General features: G+C 39.5%; 2 protein-coding genes across 3 annotated transcripts in view; one reads left to right on the top strand and one right to left on the bottom strand.

Annotated features, from left to right (window-relative positions):
* The window catches only part of dph1 (diphthamide biosynthesis 1), a 294,949-nt gene that overhangs the window by 46,166 nt on the left and 232,676 nt on the right, over nt 1-16,107 (top strand). The gene's annotated exons all lie outside the window — the stretch shown is intronic.
* The window catches only part of rtn4rl1b (reticulon 4 receptor-like 1b), a 179,486-nt gene that overhangs the window by 3,906 nt on the left and 159,473 nt on the right, over nt 1-16,107 (bottom strand). The window contains exon 2 of the mRNA XM_058080435.1: nt 1,506-1,957. Within this exon, the coding sequence (XP_057936418.1) occupies nt 1,506-1,957 (452 nt within the window). The remainder of the gene's footprint in view (nt 1-1,505; nt 1,958-16,107) is intronic.

Genomic DNA, 16,107 nt, shown 5'->3' with positions numbered 1-16,107 from the left:
TATTGTTTTGAGAAGCCAGACTCTTTACTTAACTGGAACTACTTTCTTCAGCACAGAAATTATGATCATGAAGAAGTTGCGTTGCTGGTTGAGTGGTTAGCGTGCAGACCTCACAGCTTGGAGATCAGGGTTCAATCCCGCCCTCGGCCATCTCTGTCTGGAGTTTGCATGTTCATACGTGGGTTTTCTCCGGGTACTCCAAAAACATGCTAGGTTAATTGGCGACTCCAAATTGACCATAAATATGAATGTGAGTGTGAATGGTTGTTTGTCTATATGTGCCCTGTGATTGGCTGGCCACCAGTCCAGGGTGTACCCCGCCTCTCGCCCGAAGACAGCTGGGATAGGCTCCAGCACCCCCCGTGACCCTCGTGAGGATAAGCGGTAGAAAATGAATGAATGAAATACTACCATTTAGGGCTGCATGGTGGTCGACTGGTTACCATGCAGGCCACACAGCGAAGAAACCCAAGTTCGATTCCATTGTGTGGAGTTTGCATGTTCTCCCCGTGCATGCGTGGGTTTTCTCCGGGTAGTCCAAAAACATGCTAGGTTAATTGGCGACTCCAAATTGTCCATAGGTATGAATGTGAGTGTGAATGGTTGTTTGTCTATATGTGCCCTGTGATTGGCTGGCCACCAGTCCAGGGTGTACCCCGCCTCTCGCCCGAAGACAGCTGGGATAGGCTCCAGCACCCCCAGCGACCCTCGTGAGGATAAGCGGTAGAAAATGAATGAATGAAATACTACCATTTAGGGCTGCATGGTGCTCTAGTGGTTACCATGCAGGCCGCACAGCGAAGAAACCCGAGTTCGATTCCATTTTGTGGAGTTTGCATGTTCTCCCCGTGCATGCGTGGGTTTTCTCCGGTTTCCTCCCACATTCCAAAAACATGCTAGGTTAATTGGCGACTCCAAATTGTCCATAGGTATGAATGTGAGTGTGAATGGTTGTTTGTCTATATGTTCCTTGTGATTGCCTAGCGACCAGTCCCGCCACTCACCCGAAGACGGCTGGGATAGGCTCCAGCACCCTTTGTGAGAAAGCAAAGTAGAACGGGTGTACCAACACCCAAAAGCCAACCCTGGATGATTAATTTATTGATTAAGAAGTGTGTCTTGCATGCTTATGTGTAGCTAGTTGTTCTTGCTCTGTGTGAGTGACCCATCGCATACCCCGTTGGCCCCAATAAACCGGGCTTTTGATCTTAACTCATACAAAATGTAGAAAACTTAATGAGCTGTGCTGGATGAATAGTAATGACTCCAAACCATCGGAGAGAAAAATGTGAGAAAACATTTTCGGTTCATCCTGCTAAATTAAGAAAACACGTCTGGAAATGTTGTGTTTGCTGACTTTGTAAAATGCAATCACCTCGTAATGTTGCTTTGACCCTTGAAGCGTAGAAGCGGAGGCACTGCAGATGAACTGATTTCGGATGATTTAAGGTTTGGATTGTGTTGGAGTAAATCAAAATGGATGAATGTGAATGTGCATGGAGTACCTGTAAATGGAGATACTGCAAGCTTCTTAGTCCTTGAAAGATGTTATTCGGAAGTGAGCTCAGTCCACAGCGGTACAGGTGTAGAGCACTGAGTCGATTCAAGCCGTGGAAGGTGTCTTCAGCAAGGGAGCGTAGGTGACGGTTGTCTCCCAAATCCAGTTCCTCCAGCAGCGTGAAACCGTGGAAGGTCGAGGGCTCGATGTATGTGATGTTATTGGAGTATATCCATAGCGTCACTGTGTTGGTGCTGAAGTGACCCCGAAGTAACCGATGGATCTTATTGTTCTGAAGGAAGATGCGTTCGCTGTCAGGGGGTATGCCTTCGGGGACAGACAGGAAGTTATGCGCTTGGCAAGAGACGGTGCTGGGTGCCGTGTAGCAGATGCAGTGACGGGGGCACGACCAGGAAAACTCCAGGCCACAGAGGACCAGCAGGAACTCCAGTCCACAGCCTGAAATGAACAGGAAAACAAACGAAGAAATCATTTAAAATGGTAATGGTAACGATTTACGCAGACCTCACAGCTAGGAGGATCAGGGTTCGATTCCACCCTCGGACATCTCTGTGTGGAGTTTGCATGTTCTCCCCGTGCATGCGTGGGTTTTCTCCGGGTACTCCGGTTTCCTCCCACATTCCAAAAACATGCTAGGTTAATTGGCGACTCCAAATTGTCCATAGGTATGAATGTGAGTGTGAATGGTTGTTTGTCTATATGTGCCCTGTGATTGGCTGGCGACCAGTCCAGGGTGTACCCCGAAGACAGCTGGGATAGGCTCCAGCACCCCCGCGACCCTCGTGAGGAAAAAGCGGTAGAAAATGAATGAATGAATGGTAACGGTTTAATTTCATTTGAACATGCATCGGATTACAATTGAATGCATCACATAATCAGTTCACAGTTCCACATGTCCAAAAGGAGTAGGAAGAAGCAAAGCTTATTAAATCCTACCCCTCCATCTGGTACTTTTACAATCAGTAACTGTTACATTTGTTCACTTCCTGCTTTCCTAATATAATTAAACATTTTGTATTATTTTTTATTTAATTATAAAAAATATATTTTATTATATTATATACTTATCAATTTTTATTAATTTTTTAATATTATTTTTAAATGTATTTATTTTATTTTTTGTCATATGTATTTTTTAGTTATTATTTAGTTTTGCTTTCTGGCTGATGAAGTCGACTAAGCACAAATGGGGGAATGTGTGACAATTTGCCAGCAAGCTGTGTATTTATTTACCCAGTAATTTGTAAACAAACATAAGGATTGTCTCTACTGCCCTCTAGCGCCTAAAGGCTGTGTGTTTAGGAAGAAAACAAACAATAGCAACTGCTCCAGTGAGTCTGGATGACTTAACAACACCAATACAGCGACTGAATGGATGTCATATCGAGAGTTCACCTTTGTGAGGACGCTCCATTGCCCTTTATTCCATTGGTACTACTTGTCAGCGAGGCTGTGATGGGACCATTTGTGCTGTTAAATTGGCCATGGAGTTAAACTTGTAGTAGGCTGCTCTGATGTACTTCCTGATTGGTGACATGATTTTCCATATCCCGTGGGGGGGGGGAGATGTGCCTTAGCCACATTTTCTTTTCCCACTAAATAAGCCGGACGGCTAAGGCCGTTTTGGAAGACTCCGTCTGACAAAGCCTTGGCTGACTTCCACTCAGTTTATTATTCACACCACAGAGGAGGCCTGATTCACTGCCTCGAATCAATACACCTCTGTTGCCTTTTAACTAACCCTATAATCCGCTTGGTCTTTTTATGCAGGGATCGGGCCACCAAGAGAAAGCCGTGTTCAATCTAAATATGTCAACGTTCTTACCAAAACTGCGGAGAAATGTGCTTGATTTCACCAACTTTAACAGTGTCACGTACCTGAACAACAATAAACTCTCTAATCCGCGTTGCTAAGCCCTGCCAGTGGGCAACACATACAACACCGTTTTTCACGTGACTGAAAACTGTCATAATGTGTGTCGCTATACTTCGGCTAAAATATCGTGACCTCCAAACTAAATGAAAATACCTGAAGTAGTAGCGGTTTAAAAAAATTGAGACAAACATCAATTCACAAAATACAAATGTATAAATAATTACTCATGGACATATACAATACATATACAGAGCTAACATGTCAACTTGCATGACGCTAATCAAAATAACACGTCTGTGGCTGCAGTATGTATACAGTATATATATCCTAATATCCTAATGAAAAACTAGAGAGGTATGGAATCAGAAAGTTAGCGTAAATCTAATGTGTGGCGTACCCCAGGGATCAATACTGAGACCAAAACTGTTCTATTATATTATATATTAATGCCATCTTTAAAGTCATAAAAGACCTAAAACGAGTATGTGTGGCGTACCCCATGGATCAATACTGAGACCAAAACTGTTCTATTATATTATATATTAATGCCATCTTTAAAGTCATAAAAGACCTAAAACGAGTATGTGTGGCGTACCCCAGGGATCAATACTGAGACCAAAACTGTTCTATTATATTATATATTAATGCCATCTTTAAAGTCATAAAAGACCTAAAACGAGTATTAGTATTGTCAGTTAGGATAATTCACAATGTCTTTTATGCGGGGATCGGGCCACCAAGAGAAAGCTGTGTCGCTATACTTTGGCTAAAATATCGTGACCTCTATATCAAAACATGGATAACATGTTTAACCCTTATATATTTCTTGCAAGCTGCAGTCAAGCAGAAAACAGCTTCTCCCTCTTTGTCACCTTCTTTCTATCTCAATCTTTCTCTCTCTTTGCCATTTCTGTGGAGACGTATCAAGCGCGGCTTCGACTGACTGAGTAAATAGGTTTTTCTTACTCTTGGGAAATAAAGGTTTGCTTTATTTATCAGACAAGAAACAGTATTATTTTTTTTTCCAGCACAAGCTCAACTTGGCAATTGAGATGGATCTTTCTCATCTTGGTTCATTTAACATTAAACAACAAGTCCGCAAAAACCAAAAGCATTGTTGCAAACTTTTACTTTTACATTTTAATACCTATTTAAATCTCTTGACGCTGTGGCGACGAGATTGTATTATTAAAAAATATATATCTTATTTCTGATATATTATTCCCAATAACGCTTGAGGTTATGAGGGTATGAGAATATCGATGTGTGTGGGATTGTGACATAGTTTGAGTCGCTGACGTGCATGCCGTGTTATGCACACAGGGAGGCGTCTCCCCCCAGCTTCACTGGCTTTTTTTTGGACTCTCCTGACAAATGCCTTATTATTTGTTGCTGAAAAAAAGCAGGGCAGATATATACAGTAGGGCAGGGATTTTCAACTGGTGAGTCGGGACCCACAAGTGGGTCATGGATCAATTAAAATATGTAATATCATAGATCCCTGCGAAAAATATTCCAGGACAACCAGCAAATGGTGAAAATCTGCACTTCATTGATAGGCCCATGAAAATACAATTTTTGGTTTAATTTTAATGTATATATTATTTGTCATTTCCTTCATAATGCGCCTTCATAAATTCCTCACTGACAAAAAAGGAAGTCACTGATATTGTCGATAAATGTAAAGCGAAAACATCAACTGATTTTAATGAAACTGAAATGGAAACAATAAAAAATGCCATTAATGAACTTGCAGAACCGCTGATCATTTCAAATTGCTATATTTCCAATCAAAATGAAAATATCTGAAGTAGTAGCGGTTTTAAAAAATTGAGACAAACATCAATTCACAGAATACAAATGTATAAATAATTACTCGTGGACAGACAATAGATTGTACATACAGAGCTAACATGTCAACTTGCATGACGCTAATCAAAATAACACACCAACGCCAAGGTCTGTGGCCGCAGTTTATATATATATATAGTATATATACAATATCAATATATACAATATCCTAATGAAAAACTAGAGAGGTATGGAATCAGAGAGTTAGCTTAAATCTAATGTGTGGCGTACCCCAGGGATCAATACTGAGACCAAAACTGTTCTATTATATTATATATTAATGCCATCTTTAAAGTCATAAAAGACCTAAAACGAGTATTAGTATTGTCAGTTAGGATAATCCACAATGCCCCTATTGAGAAAATACAAACCCTTTATTCCGAAAATCAGAATGATAAAAATTAGCTGATCTGCTAAACAGCCAAAATTATGCATGAAGCAAACAATAATCTGCTACCCAAAACTGAAATACTATTCCTTTCAACAGTAGAGGACAAATATGACCTCCAATAAAATAAATAGGACTTACTTACTGCATAGGCGAGAACAACGCTAAAAACTTCGGCAAATCAGTATGTGGAATCAAGTTATAGAACGGAATGGAAATCAAACAATGCACTAAAATTAGCAATTTCAAGAAACAGTACAAACAGTTGATGTTTACAGACTAAAAGTTCAAGAGTTAAAAGAGTTCTGAACCATTGTGTACATACAATGCTAGGTCTAACCACTACTAACTCTACTAACTCATTTCTATTAACTATTAACCTCATAACAATTTTACCCTTTCATTGGTTATTATTGTTATATTTTTATGATTATTTATTCTGACTGTTATATAATAAACTTTTGCTCCTATTGCACCACATTGTTATACCGCATTATCATTTTCTTATGTATTTAAAATTGGCAAAGAGTACATTTCAAACACATGAATGGACTAAATAAGCTTTGCTTCTTCCTACTCCTTTTTGGACATGCGGGACTGTTAATTGTTATCTGATGTATTCCAATGTAACTCGTACGCATGCTTGTGACGACATTGGCATTGTTTGGTCAGTTGTTGTTGTTGTTGTTGTTGCTTAGGAGCCAGGTTGTGTTCAAAATATTGAACACGTAATTATGAGTATTCATGTTTTTTTTTTTTTAATACCAGTGAAATCCATTGGACGATTGTTCCAATTTAGGAAATGCTTCTTGCCTTGTGCTTTGTGACACTTAAATATCCTCATTGGTTCAAATACTAGCAATATATACCAGACTATAACCCAACATTTGGAACTGAACGGAGGAGGATAAAGCCTGAACGATTCCAAGCTATGAATGATGCTAGGATTTCAAAAGATAAGATGAATAGATTTTTTTTTCTTTTTTTTTGCCCAGAAAGAAAAGTAGGATTGATGTTGAGGGGAAAAATGATGAAAATGTATTGTCACATTGTGAAGCACAGTATGAGCTCCTTCCGTGTGAGACTGTGCTGCATGTCGGTTTTCCAGCATGATTAAAAAGACCAAACACACCTAAAGCAAATCCAAAATTAGGGTCACCATAGTAGATTACCGAAAACCAGGCCACTCAGCCCGGCAATGAGATTCTCAAAGTTTTAATTTCAATACATATGAAGTATGCCTCGTGTGTACGGATAGAAAACTGTTATATTACAAACTACTATCTATAACCAAAGGAAGAATGTTCATAAGCAATAAAAGACTAGCATGAAAATGATTCCGAAAACTTTTAGTTTTTTTACGTTTTGCAATGTAACCACTATTTTTGGGAAAAATTTGTCGACAAATTTTGGGAATTTGAGCCTCTCTTGTGCATGACGTTCCTGATTTTTACCAGCCTTTCACAGCCCCAATATCAGTTTAATGCCCTAATGACCTCATGGGTTCGGATAGAAAACTGTTACATTACAAACTACTATTATAACCAAAGGAAGAATGTTCATAAGCGATAAAAGACTAGCATGAAAATTATTCCAAAAACAGAAAAACACAGGTCACAGGCAAGATCAAAAGCTTGTTAGGTTATGCAATGTAACCACTATTTTTGGGAAAAATTTGTCAACAAATTTTGGGAATTTGCTTGAACCATGATTTCAGTAGGATTTAGTGCTACAGTTTTGGTCATGGTAATGGTTTTATTTCATTTGAACATGCATCAGATTCCAATTGAATGCATCACATAATCAGTTCACAGTTCCACATGTCCAAAAGGAGTAGGAAGAAGCAAAGCTTATTAAATCCTACCCCTCCATTTGGTACTTTTACCATGAGTAACTGTTACATTTGTTCACTTCCTGCTTTCCTAATATAGTTTAAGTATTTTTTTTAAATTTTTTGTCCCGTACCGAAGTACGTACTGCTTGTATTGTTTCTTGAATTGGCTCATCGTTGTGCATTGTTTGAGTTCCTTACTCAATCCATTCCATAGTTTGATTCCACATACTGAAATGCTATGGCTTTTTAACGTAGTCCTAGCATAGAAGTGTTTCAAATGTCGTTCTTCCCTGAGATCATATTTCTCCTCTCTTGTAGAGAAGTATTGGATCACATTTTTAGGTAATTGGTTATTTTTAGCCTTATGCATTATTTTACCTGTTTGAGATTAAGTTTAAGTATTTGTGATTTTAGAAATAAGGAGTTAGTATGTTCTCTGTAGGCGGCATTATGAATTATCCTTACTGACCTTTTTTGCAGTACATTTAGCGAGTGAAGATTGCTTTTATAGTTATTACCCCATATTTCCACACAATAAGTAAGATATGGTAGAACCAGAGAGCAATAAAGAGTGTGGAGTGATTTCTGATTGAGAACAAATTTTGCTTTGTTCAATACTGAAACATTTCTTGCCAACTTATGTTGTATATTTGTAATATGAGGTATCCAGCCATATTTGGCAGTACAGGCACATGGAGATGTCATCATTAAGTGGACTTGCAGGGTTTTCACAGACCAGATATACCAACTACACAAGCTGGGGAAAAGAAGATGATTTGTATTTGCAAAAAAAAAAAGTCTGTCAATCAAGTCTGAGCTGCGTATACCCTCCCACCACACACACACACATTGGCCACAGATGACAATCGCTCTCAATTTCTTTTTCCAGGAAAAGCCTGTTTGACCCTTTCCCCCCTTCATCATCTAGAACCCCTTTTTCCTGTGAGGCTGAGCAATAGAAATAGATAAATAAATGAACAAAATGGAACGGATATAGTCCCTTGATAGACAATGAAAAGTCACTGTGCAGAATATCAATGCAACAAGGTTCACACAGGATTTGCCCTCATGAATAATACATGCGTGCTAATAGGAAGGAAACTGTAGGACTGCAGAGCTGCATGACGGTGACACTCATTAGATTGGACGTTTCCTGTTTCTCTCCCATAAGAACCACAAGAACCCATAAGAACTTTTGTGTTTTCATTCCTGGTATTGCGTTATTAGAAAGAACGTGTCATCTCACGCTGCTCAAAGAGTTTACAATCAGTTCCACGAGGACGTCGGAGCGTAGCTGAGCAATATGTGGCTGCATTGATTGAGTGGAGAGCGTGTCATGAAATTAATTGTACAAATTAGAGTTAAAGAATGTTTCCATATATGAAAGGATGTGAATGATGATTACTCCTTGGAGGCTGGATGCAATACTGTGACTGTTTCATTAAAAAAAACTACACAATAAAGATGATTAATAAAGATAATTTTCCTGTATTCCAAGAAACCATATTTTTGTTGAGCTTTCACATACTTTTAGTATGTGTACTAACTAGACAGTATAGCGTATACCGGTGGTTTGCAGCCAAGGCCAGCAAGGCCTTCTCTGCTGGCCTACTACCAGAAGCACTGACCTACATTTCATACTTAAATGGTTGTATTTCATTCATTCATTCATTTTCTACCGTTTATCCTCATGACGGTCGCGGGGGGTGCTGGAGCCTATCCCAGCTGTCTTCGGGCGAGAGGCGGGGTACACCCTGGACTGGTGGCCAGCCAATCACAGGGCACATATAGACAAACAACCATTCACACTCACATTCATACCTATGGACAATTTGGAGTCACCAATTAACCTAGCATGTTTTTGGAATGTGGGAGGAAACCGGAGTACCCGGAGAAAACCCACGCATGCACGGGGAGAACATGCAAACTCCACACAATGGACTCGAACTCGGGTTTCCTTGCTGTGTGGCATGTGCGCTAACCACTCGTCCACCGTGCAGCCCTAAAGGAGGTATTTGTTCCATTAAATGACATGCATTATACTTGCTATCAAGTATCTGTTACAATGGATGCATTTTTGCTGTATTTTTGAGTACGAAACGAGTAAATTTCTTTATTATCCGTATTTGTGTTTAAAGAAAATGCTGACTATGTATTCACTCTTCACGCTCTGTGATTGGCCAGTTTCACCCAGATAGCATGGCTAACAACCCTTCTATGGCACATATTTGATCTCATCATTTAGTTTTTTATACCGCTCATCACTGCAGTATACTATATATTTGTGTATTCCTGAAGCTTATGTAAAGTTGCTGCTGGCGTCCATGAGCTAAGGCAAGAAGCTGTGCTCAGCATGTGCTATCTCGCGCTGTGAACTGGCAAGCTTGTTTACACGCCGCTTATTTGGCTTTTGTCCACAGTGACAAACAGTTACAAGTGCAGGCACATGGCAGAATCCAAAACAATTAACACAAATGACATCAGATCATGTTGTAGTCCGTGTCAATAGAGGAAAACCATGGAGGGCGGCTATCTTAAGATGCATTATTAATGGGACTTGTTCCATTTGTGTCACAACAAGCTACACCAGTCTCTTCAAGTGCAATTAACTGTCAGGCACCGACTCAAATCTGGTTGGCAACTGACCTAAAGTCTCACATCAGCAAAAAGACCATCGAGATAAAGATGAGATCATAGTGGGAAGCAGCTCTCGAGCTGGTGGGTTTGATCCCCAGCTTTCTGATGCTGCTGATGGTCAAGGCTTGCATATGAGGTCCACGACCTTCAGTATACGTCATTCATGTATTTTCTATGCCGCTTATCCTCATTAGGGTTGTGGGGATGCTGGAGCCTATTCAGGTACACCCTGGACTGGTCACCAGCCAATCACAGGGCACATATAGACAAACAACCATTCACACTCACATTCATACCTATGGATAATTTGGACTTGTCCTAATATATATTCGATGCTACTGTACTACCTAGCCGTCATCAAACGGTGTTTTGCTGTGTGAAAGTTGGGGAACTGTACGCACAGATGTAGGCTAAAGATGTTTTTTTTTCCGAAAATGGTAAAAAAATTATATTTCACGAGCCACGTTTACATGTGTTTTTCCTCTTTCTCAATGACCGAATAAGTAAGACCCAATGCACAATGATGAGCGAAATCAAGAAATAATACAAGAAGTTGATGTTTGCTAAATACAAGGATGAAGAGTCTTGAACCAGTCATGATGTGCTATATATATCACTATATTGACACTTACTATGGTACCCATTATGTCATTGGATGGTCATATCACCTCGTACTTTGGTACGTGAAAAATTTTTTTTTAGGAAAGCAGGAAGTGTACAAATGTAACCGTTACTGATTGTAAAAGTACCAGATGGATGGGTAGGATTTAATAAGCTTTGCTTCTTCCTACTCCTTTTGGACATGTGGAACTGTGAACTGATTATGTGATGCATTCAATTGTAATCTGATGCATGTTCAAATGAAATAAAACCATTACCATTACCTTTCCGAAAGCAATAGTATACATGGAAAGGAATATTCCAATCTCTTGTCTACATGCGCCGCTATAATCAACCAGAACAGTCAATGGGGCATGTGCAGTAAAACGTAAACATCAACATCACGTGATACCGACTTCCTCGAGTTTTTCTTTCCCTTGTTGGAATAACTCCGTATTGCCAGTTTTTCGATCGTCCAGTCTTGAAATTCAGTTTGAATCAAAAACAAACTTTCTGCAGCAGTCCAGTGCCAATTGCTCGCCTCCATTTTTAAAACCAAAGAACCAAAGAACGCAGCTGGTTACGTCATATCTCAGCATTCGCTGAAAGAACTTTAAACAGGAAAAGATCAAATTCAATCTTGCTAATATTTTATAATTAAACTCTGGACATGTTTTATATAGATATATATTTTCTATATATAAGTATAGAAGGGTTTAGATTCTGTTCCACAGATGGCGCTAATGCACAAGAAAGATGCTTGCCAACCGCCAATAAACGCCAAGAAAAACGCAGTCTGACAACTTTCCGTTTGAGCGGGTACAAGATACCTCAATCGGATTGGGGAAAGGAATATTCCACCCCTGGGAATCTGATTATATGTTCATTCGGATTGGAATGAGGTGTATACAAAGGTTCAATTCTTTTCCGTTTCAGCAAATAAACCGAATCCAATTGGACTATTTGGGTCCATGTATACGTGGATCTTTGCCCCAACCTCACCGCTCCATGATCTTTAACAGAGGTTGCATAATTCCGCTCACTTGCTAATAATCTCCATGACCTGATTGCAAAACATGGTTAACTTTGGTGACGGCATCAAGGTGTTCCCAGCTACGCTACGCTCGCTAACAAATGACAAAAAGTGTTTATTCTTCCAGTTCCAGTCTGTATTTCTTTCTAACCATACATACCCCAGCTGCTTTTTTTAATCTCGGGAATTCAAGGTAAAAGTGAAACAGGATGCTGATAAGATTCCCACATCTATCAGGTATACATAGACACTCTAAATATATGACTTCACATAAGCCCTGGTTTCTCAGCAGGGAATTCACTCTGAATAAAACATCCTCATCTAAGGTTTTCCAGTATGAGCCAGTGATTGCATATTTATTCTAATTAAGTAAAGTGTCACAAAAGAAGGGCAGCTATCTGCTCGGAGGGCTCAGAAAACACCAATCACGGTCCTGCGCTGACATTTCCAAATGTTTATGATAATGTTAAAAAAAAGCGCTGATTACCGCCATTAGGCTTGAACTTGCACACCGACACGTCTGAGACACTCACCCCGCCGCCATATTTGTCTGCGGAATGGTATATATGGATTTTGTCTCATTTTTCATTCCCCTGCATCCACTGCAGGGCATACAGCTGCGTCAGGATCTCGGACTATTCTTCCGTGCAATGAGTGAAAGGAAAATAGCAGCCATCAGTGACACCGCGGAGACGTTTGCCGAAAAAGAAACATTCCAGGAATTGAGAATGTTGCTCGATTTTTAGATTGGAAACTAGCGACATTAACTGAATTTGAATTCATCAACAATCAAACTATACAACAGACAGATTTCTTAACGATCAGCCAAACCAAATCCAGCCATCCATTTTCTATACCGCTTATCCTCATTAGGGTTTGGGGAGGTATGCTGGAGCCTAATCAATTACCATACCAACTAAAATAAGACACAACCCTGAATAAAAGACACATTTTTGGGGGGAAAAAAACAAGATTAATCTTTGTTTTAAAAATACATTAATTAATTAATTCATGTTCTATACCGCTTATCCTCATTAGGGTTGGGGGGGGGGGGGGGGTATGCTGGAGCCTAATCAATTACCATACCAACTAAAATAAGACACGACCCTGAATAAAAGACACATTTTTGGGAAAAAACCCCAAGATTAATCTTTGTTTTAAAGATATATTCATTCATTCATTCATTTTCTATACCGCTTATCCTCATTAGGGTTGGGGGGGGGGGGGGGGGGGTATGCTGGAGCCTAATCAATTACCATACCAACTAAAATAAGACACGACCCTGAATAAAAGACACATTTTTGGGGAAAAAAAACAAGATTAATCTTTGTTTTAAAAATATATTAATTCATTCATTAATTTTCTATACCGCTTATCCTCATTAGGGTTTGGGGCGGTATGCTGGAGCCTAATCAATTACCATACCAACTCAAATAAGACACGACCCTCAATAAAAGACACATTTTTGGGGAAAAAAACAAGATTAATCTTTGTTTTAAAAATATATTCATTCATTCATTCATTTTCTATACCGCTTATCCTCATTAGGGTGGGGGCGGTATGCTGGAGCCTAATCAATTACCATACCAACTCAAATATAACGCGACCCTGAATAAAAGACACATTTTCACAAGGTGCAAGGAAAATAGCAGCCATCAGTGACACCGCGGAGACGTTTGCCGAAAAAGAAACATTCCAGGAACTTGTAATTGTGTTTTGGTGCAGAGGCATCAGCAAAGCTTCCCTTCAATTAAACTAGTGTCTGCCTATTGTTGTTGTTGTTGTTGTTGTTGTTATCCGCATTTTAACAGCATCATAAAGGACGTTACTCTGATAGTGAGTAAAAAGACCCATTTAAAAAATGTCTTAGGTTGCCAAACTGTATCTCAACTGTCTTTTCCATTTGACTTTTTCCGTGGTCCCGCTCACCAGCAGCCTTGCAGCCAACTCCCGTGTTTACCGTCATTGTGTCAGGCCTGCCTGCAAATTACGTGATGATCACTGTGAATGGTGTTGGGCTGTCCTGCACATTTGTGATTTGATGATAATAGTCTATGTCCGCATCCACAGTTACAGAGGTTGTTTCTTGGCGGCAGCTGTCACATTCGGGGATTCATCCCATCCAAATAAGAAAGTTTTTAGGACCCAACATGTTGCAACGAAAGAAACATTAAGAGTTTTACAGCATCTGTGTTATATAGCTAAACACATTTCATTTTATTAATTCATTCATTTTCTACCGCTTATCCTCACGAGGGTCGCGGGGGTGCTTGAGACTATCCCAGCTGTCTTTTGGCGAGAGGCGGGGTACACCCTGGACTGGTGGCCAGCCAATCACAGGGCACATATAGACAAACAACCATTCACACTCACATTCATACCTATGGACAATTTGGAGTCGCCAATTAACCTAGCATGTTTTTGGAATGTGGGAGGAAACCGGAGTACCCGGAGAAAACCCACGCATGCACGGGGAGAACATGCAAACTCCACACAGAGATGGCCGAGGGTGGAATTGAACCCTGGTCTCCTAGCTGTGAGGTCTGCGCGCTAACCACTCGCCTGCCGTGCCGCCTAAATAAATGTTTCTAAAAATAAAAATAAAAATAAATAAAAAAATCAAAGTAAAAAAATCAAAATAAATTAAAAATAAATTAAAAATTTATTTAAAATAAAATGAATAAAATAAAAAATCAAAATAAACAACTCCTGTTTTTCCATTACAAAAACGTTATTGTGCCTCTCGATGGCTGATGTCTACCATGTAGATGTCATGTAGCGACGTGGCATCTGTGGAGCTGAGGTTTAGGATGGAGTTTGACAGAAAATTCGGTGACAAATGATGCAAAACATTTCTACATGGACCCAAAAAAATGTGTTGAAGTTTGAGGTGTTAGCTGGTGTAGGCTCCAGCATACCTTTGCTGGCCCAGTGAGGACAAGTAGCATAGAAAATGAATAGCTAATACATTAGCAATTAATATTATTAATATATATTAATAATATATTAATATAATATGATGCTGTATTTGTATGATTTTAGAGTAACATTAACATAACATTGTCTATCCAGAAAACAAATAGGGAACTCTCAGACCAGGAAGAGATGATCTAATTTCAACACACATACACATTAAAGAAAGGCACGAAAACGAAACGAAAAAACGAAAAAAACCCCGCAATGATGCAAGTGACAGCAGACATTCTCAGACGGAGGAATCATAGAATGTAAAAAAACAAAACTAGCGGCGATGTGGCCCGCCGTGCACAGAATAATGGAACTGTGCCGTTGAATAAAGCTCATTCATTTCAAAGACGGAATACAGGAAAGCTTGGGAGCGAAACGGCGGGAGGCGGCAGCCGGCAGCTGAGCCAACCCACAGTTATTTAATATGCACATCGGAATTAGCGCAACGTATTATATATTAGACCGGCCCTCATCAAACACCCGCATACCCTTTCTATGCAAATAAAGGCTCTCTCCGTTCAAATCAGCTTCGTCGAGGGCAAGCACTTTCATTCATCACGAGGACAAACGGGGAAAAAAATGATTCCCAACCAATCCGGGCCCTGCAGCAGTATGGTGCTGCACTGCTGAGAATGAACTAATGGTTCTTTCAGAACAACATAAATCTTCTACAGTGTACCTATACTTCATATACTGTAGTGCTATTAAGTTGATGGAATGCACTTGTAATACAATTGCAGCCAATTTAAAATCAATAAAAAAACTCTTAAGGGTTATAATGTTTGGTAATGTCAACGCTAACTCTTAACATCAACTCGAGAGAATTCTACACAAAGTTCCCATGAAACGTTCCAATCAGATGCCAGCCACTCACTCCCTTAAAGGGACAGCTCTCATTTTATGGGAATGGGTGGACCATGTAGACACAAATTTATTATTATATTTCTGTATGCATTGTCCTTAAAAACTGTGCTTATGAAGTTTTTCTGGCTGCAGCAACTGGTAAAATTGATTTCCTTGTTTTTTGTTCTAAGTAATGTGCAAAATTATCAATTTTTAAGCAGAACAGATCGTGAAGTTATTATTGATATTATTGCATGCCAATGTGCTGATTTTAAACATAATGCACACATCATTGAACATTTTTCAGGCTTCTGATTGGCCAAAATGTGCATGATAGGATGGGGTAATCTCTCTCTAAATGTTCTGAGCTTTTGTTTCGTTGCCAAATTTTGGGAAAAATAACCCAGGAATAATCTTTTTTTTTTCAAACTGCATTCATTCATTCATTCATTCATTTTCTATACCGCTTATCCTCATTAGGTTTGGGGGGTATGCTGGAGCCTAATCAATTACCATACCAATTAAAATAAGACACAAACCTGAATGAAAGACACATTTT

The sequence above is a fragment of the Doryrhamphus excisus genome, chromosome 8 (genome assembly GCF_030265055.1).
Source record: "Doryrhamphus excisus isolate RoL2022-K1 chromosome 8, RoL_Dexc_1.0, whole genome shotgun sequence".
Lineage (NCBI taxonomy): Eukaryota > Metazoa > Chordata > Actinopteri > Syngnathiformes > Syngnathidae > Doryrhamphus > Doryrhamphus excisus.
The sequence above is the reverse complement of the archived record's forward strand: the minus strand, read 5'-3'. Positions and strand labels throughout refer to the sequence as shown.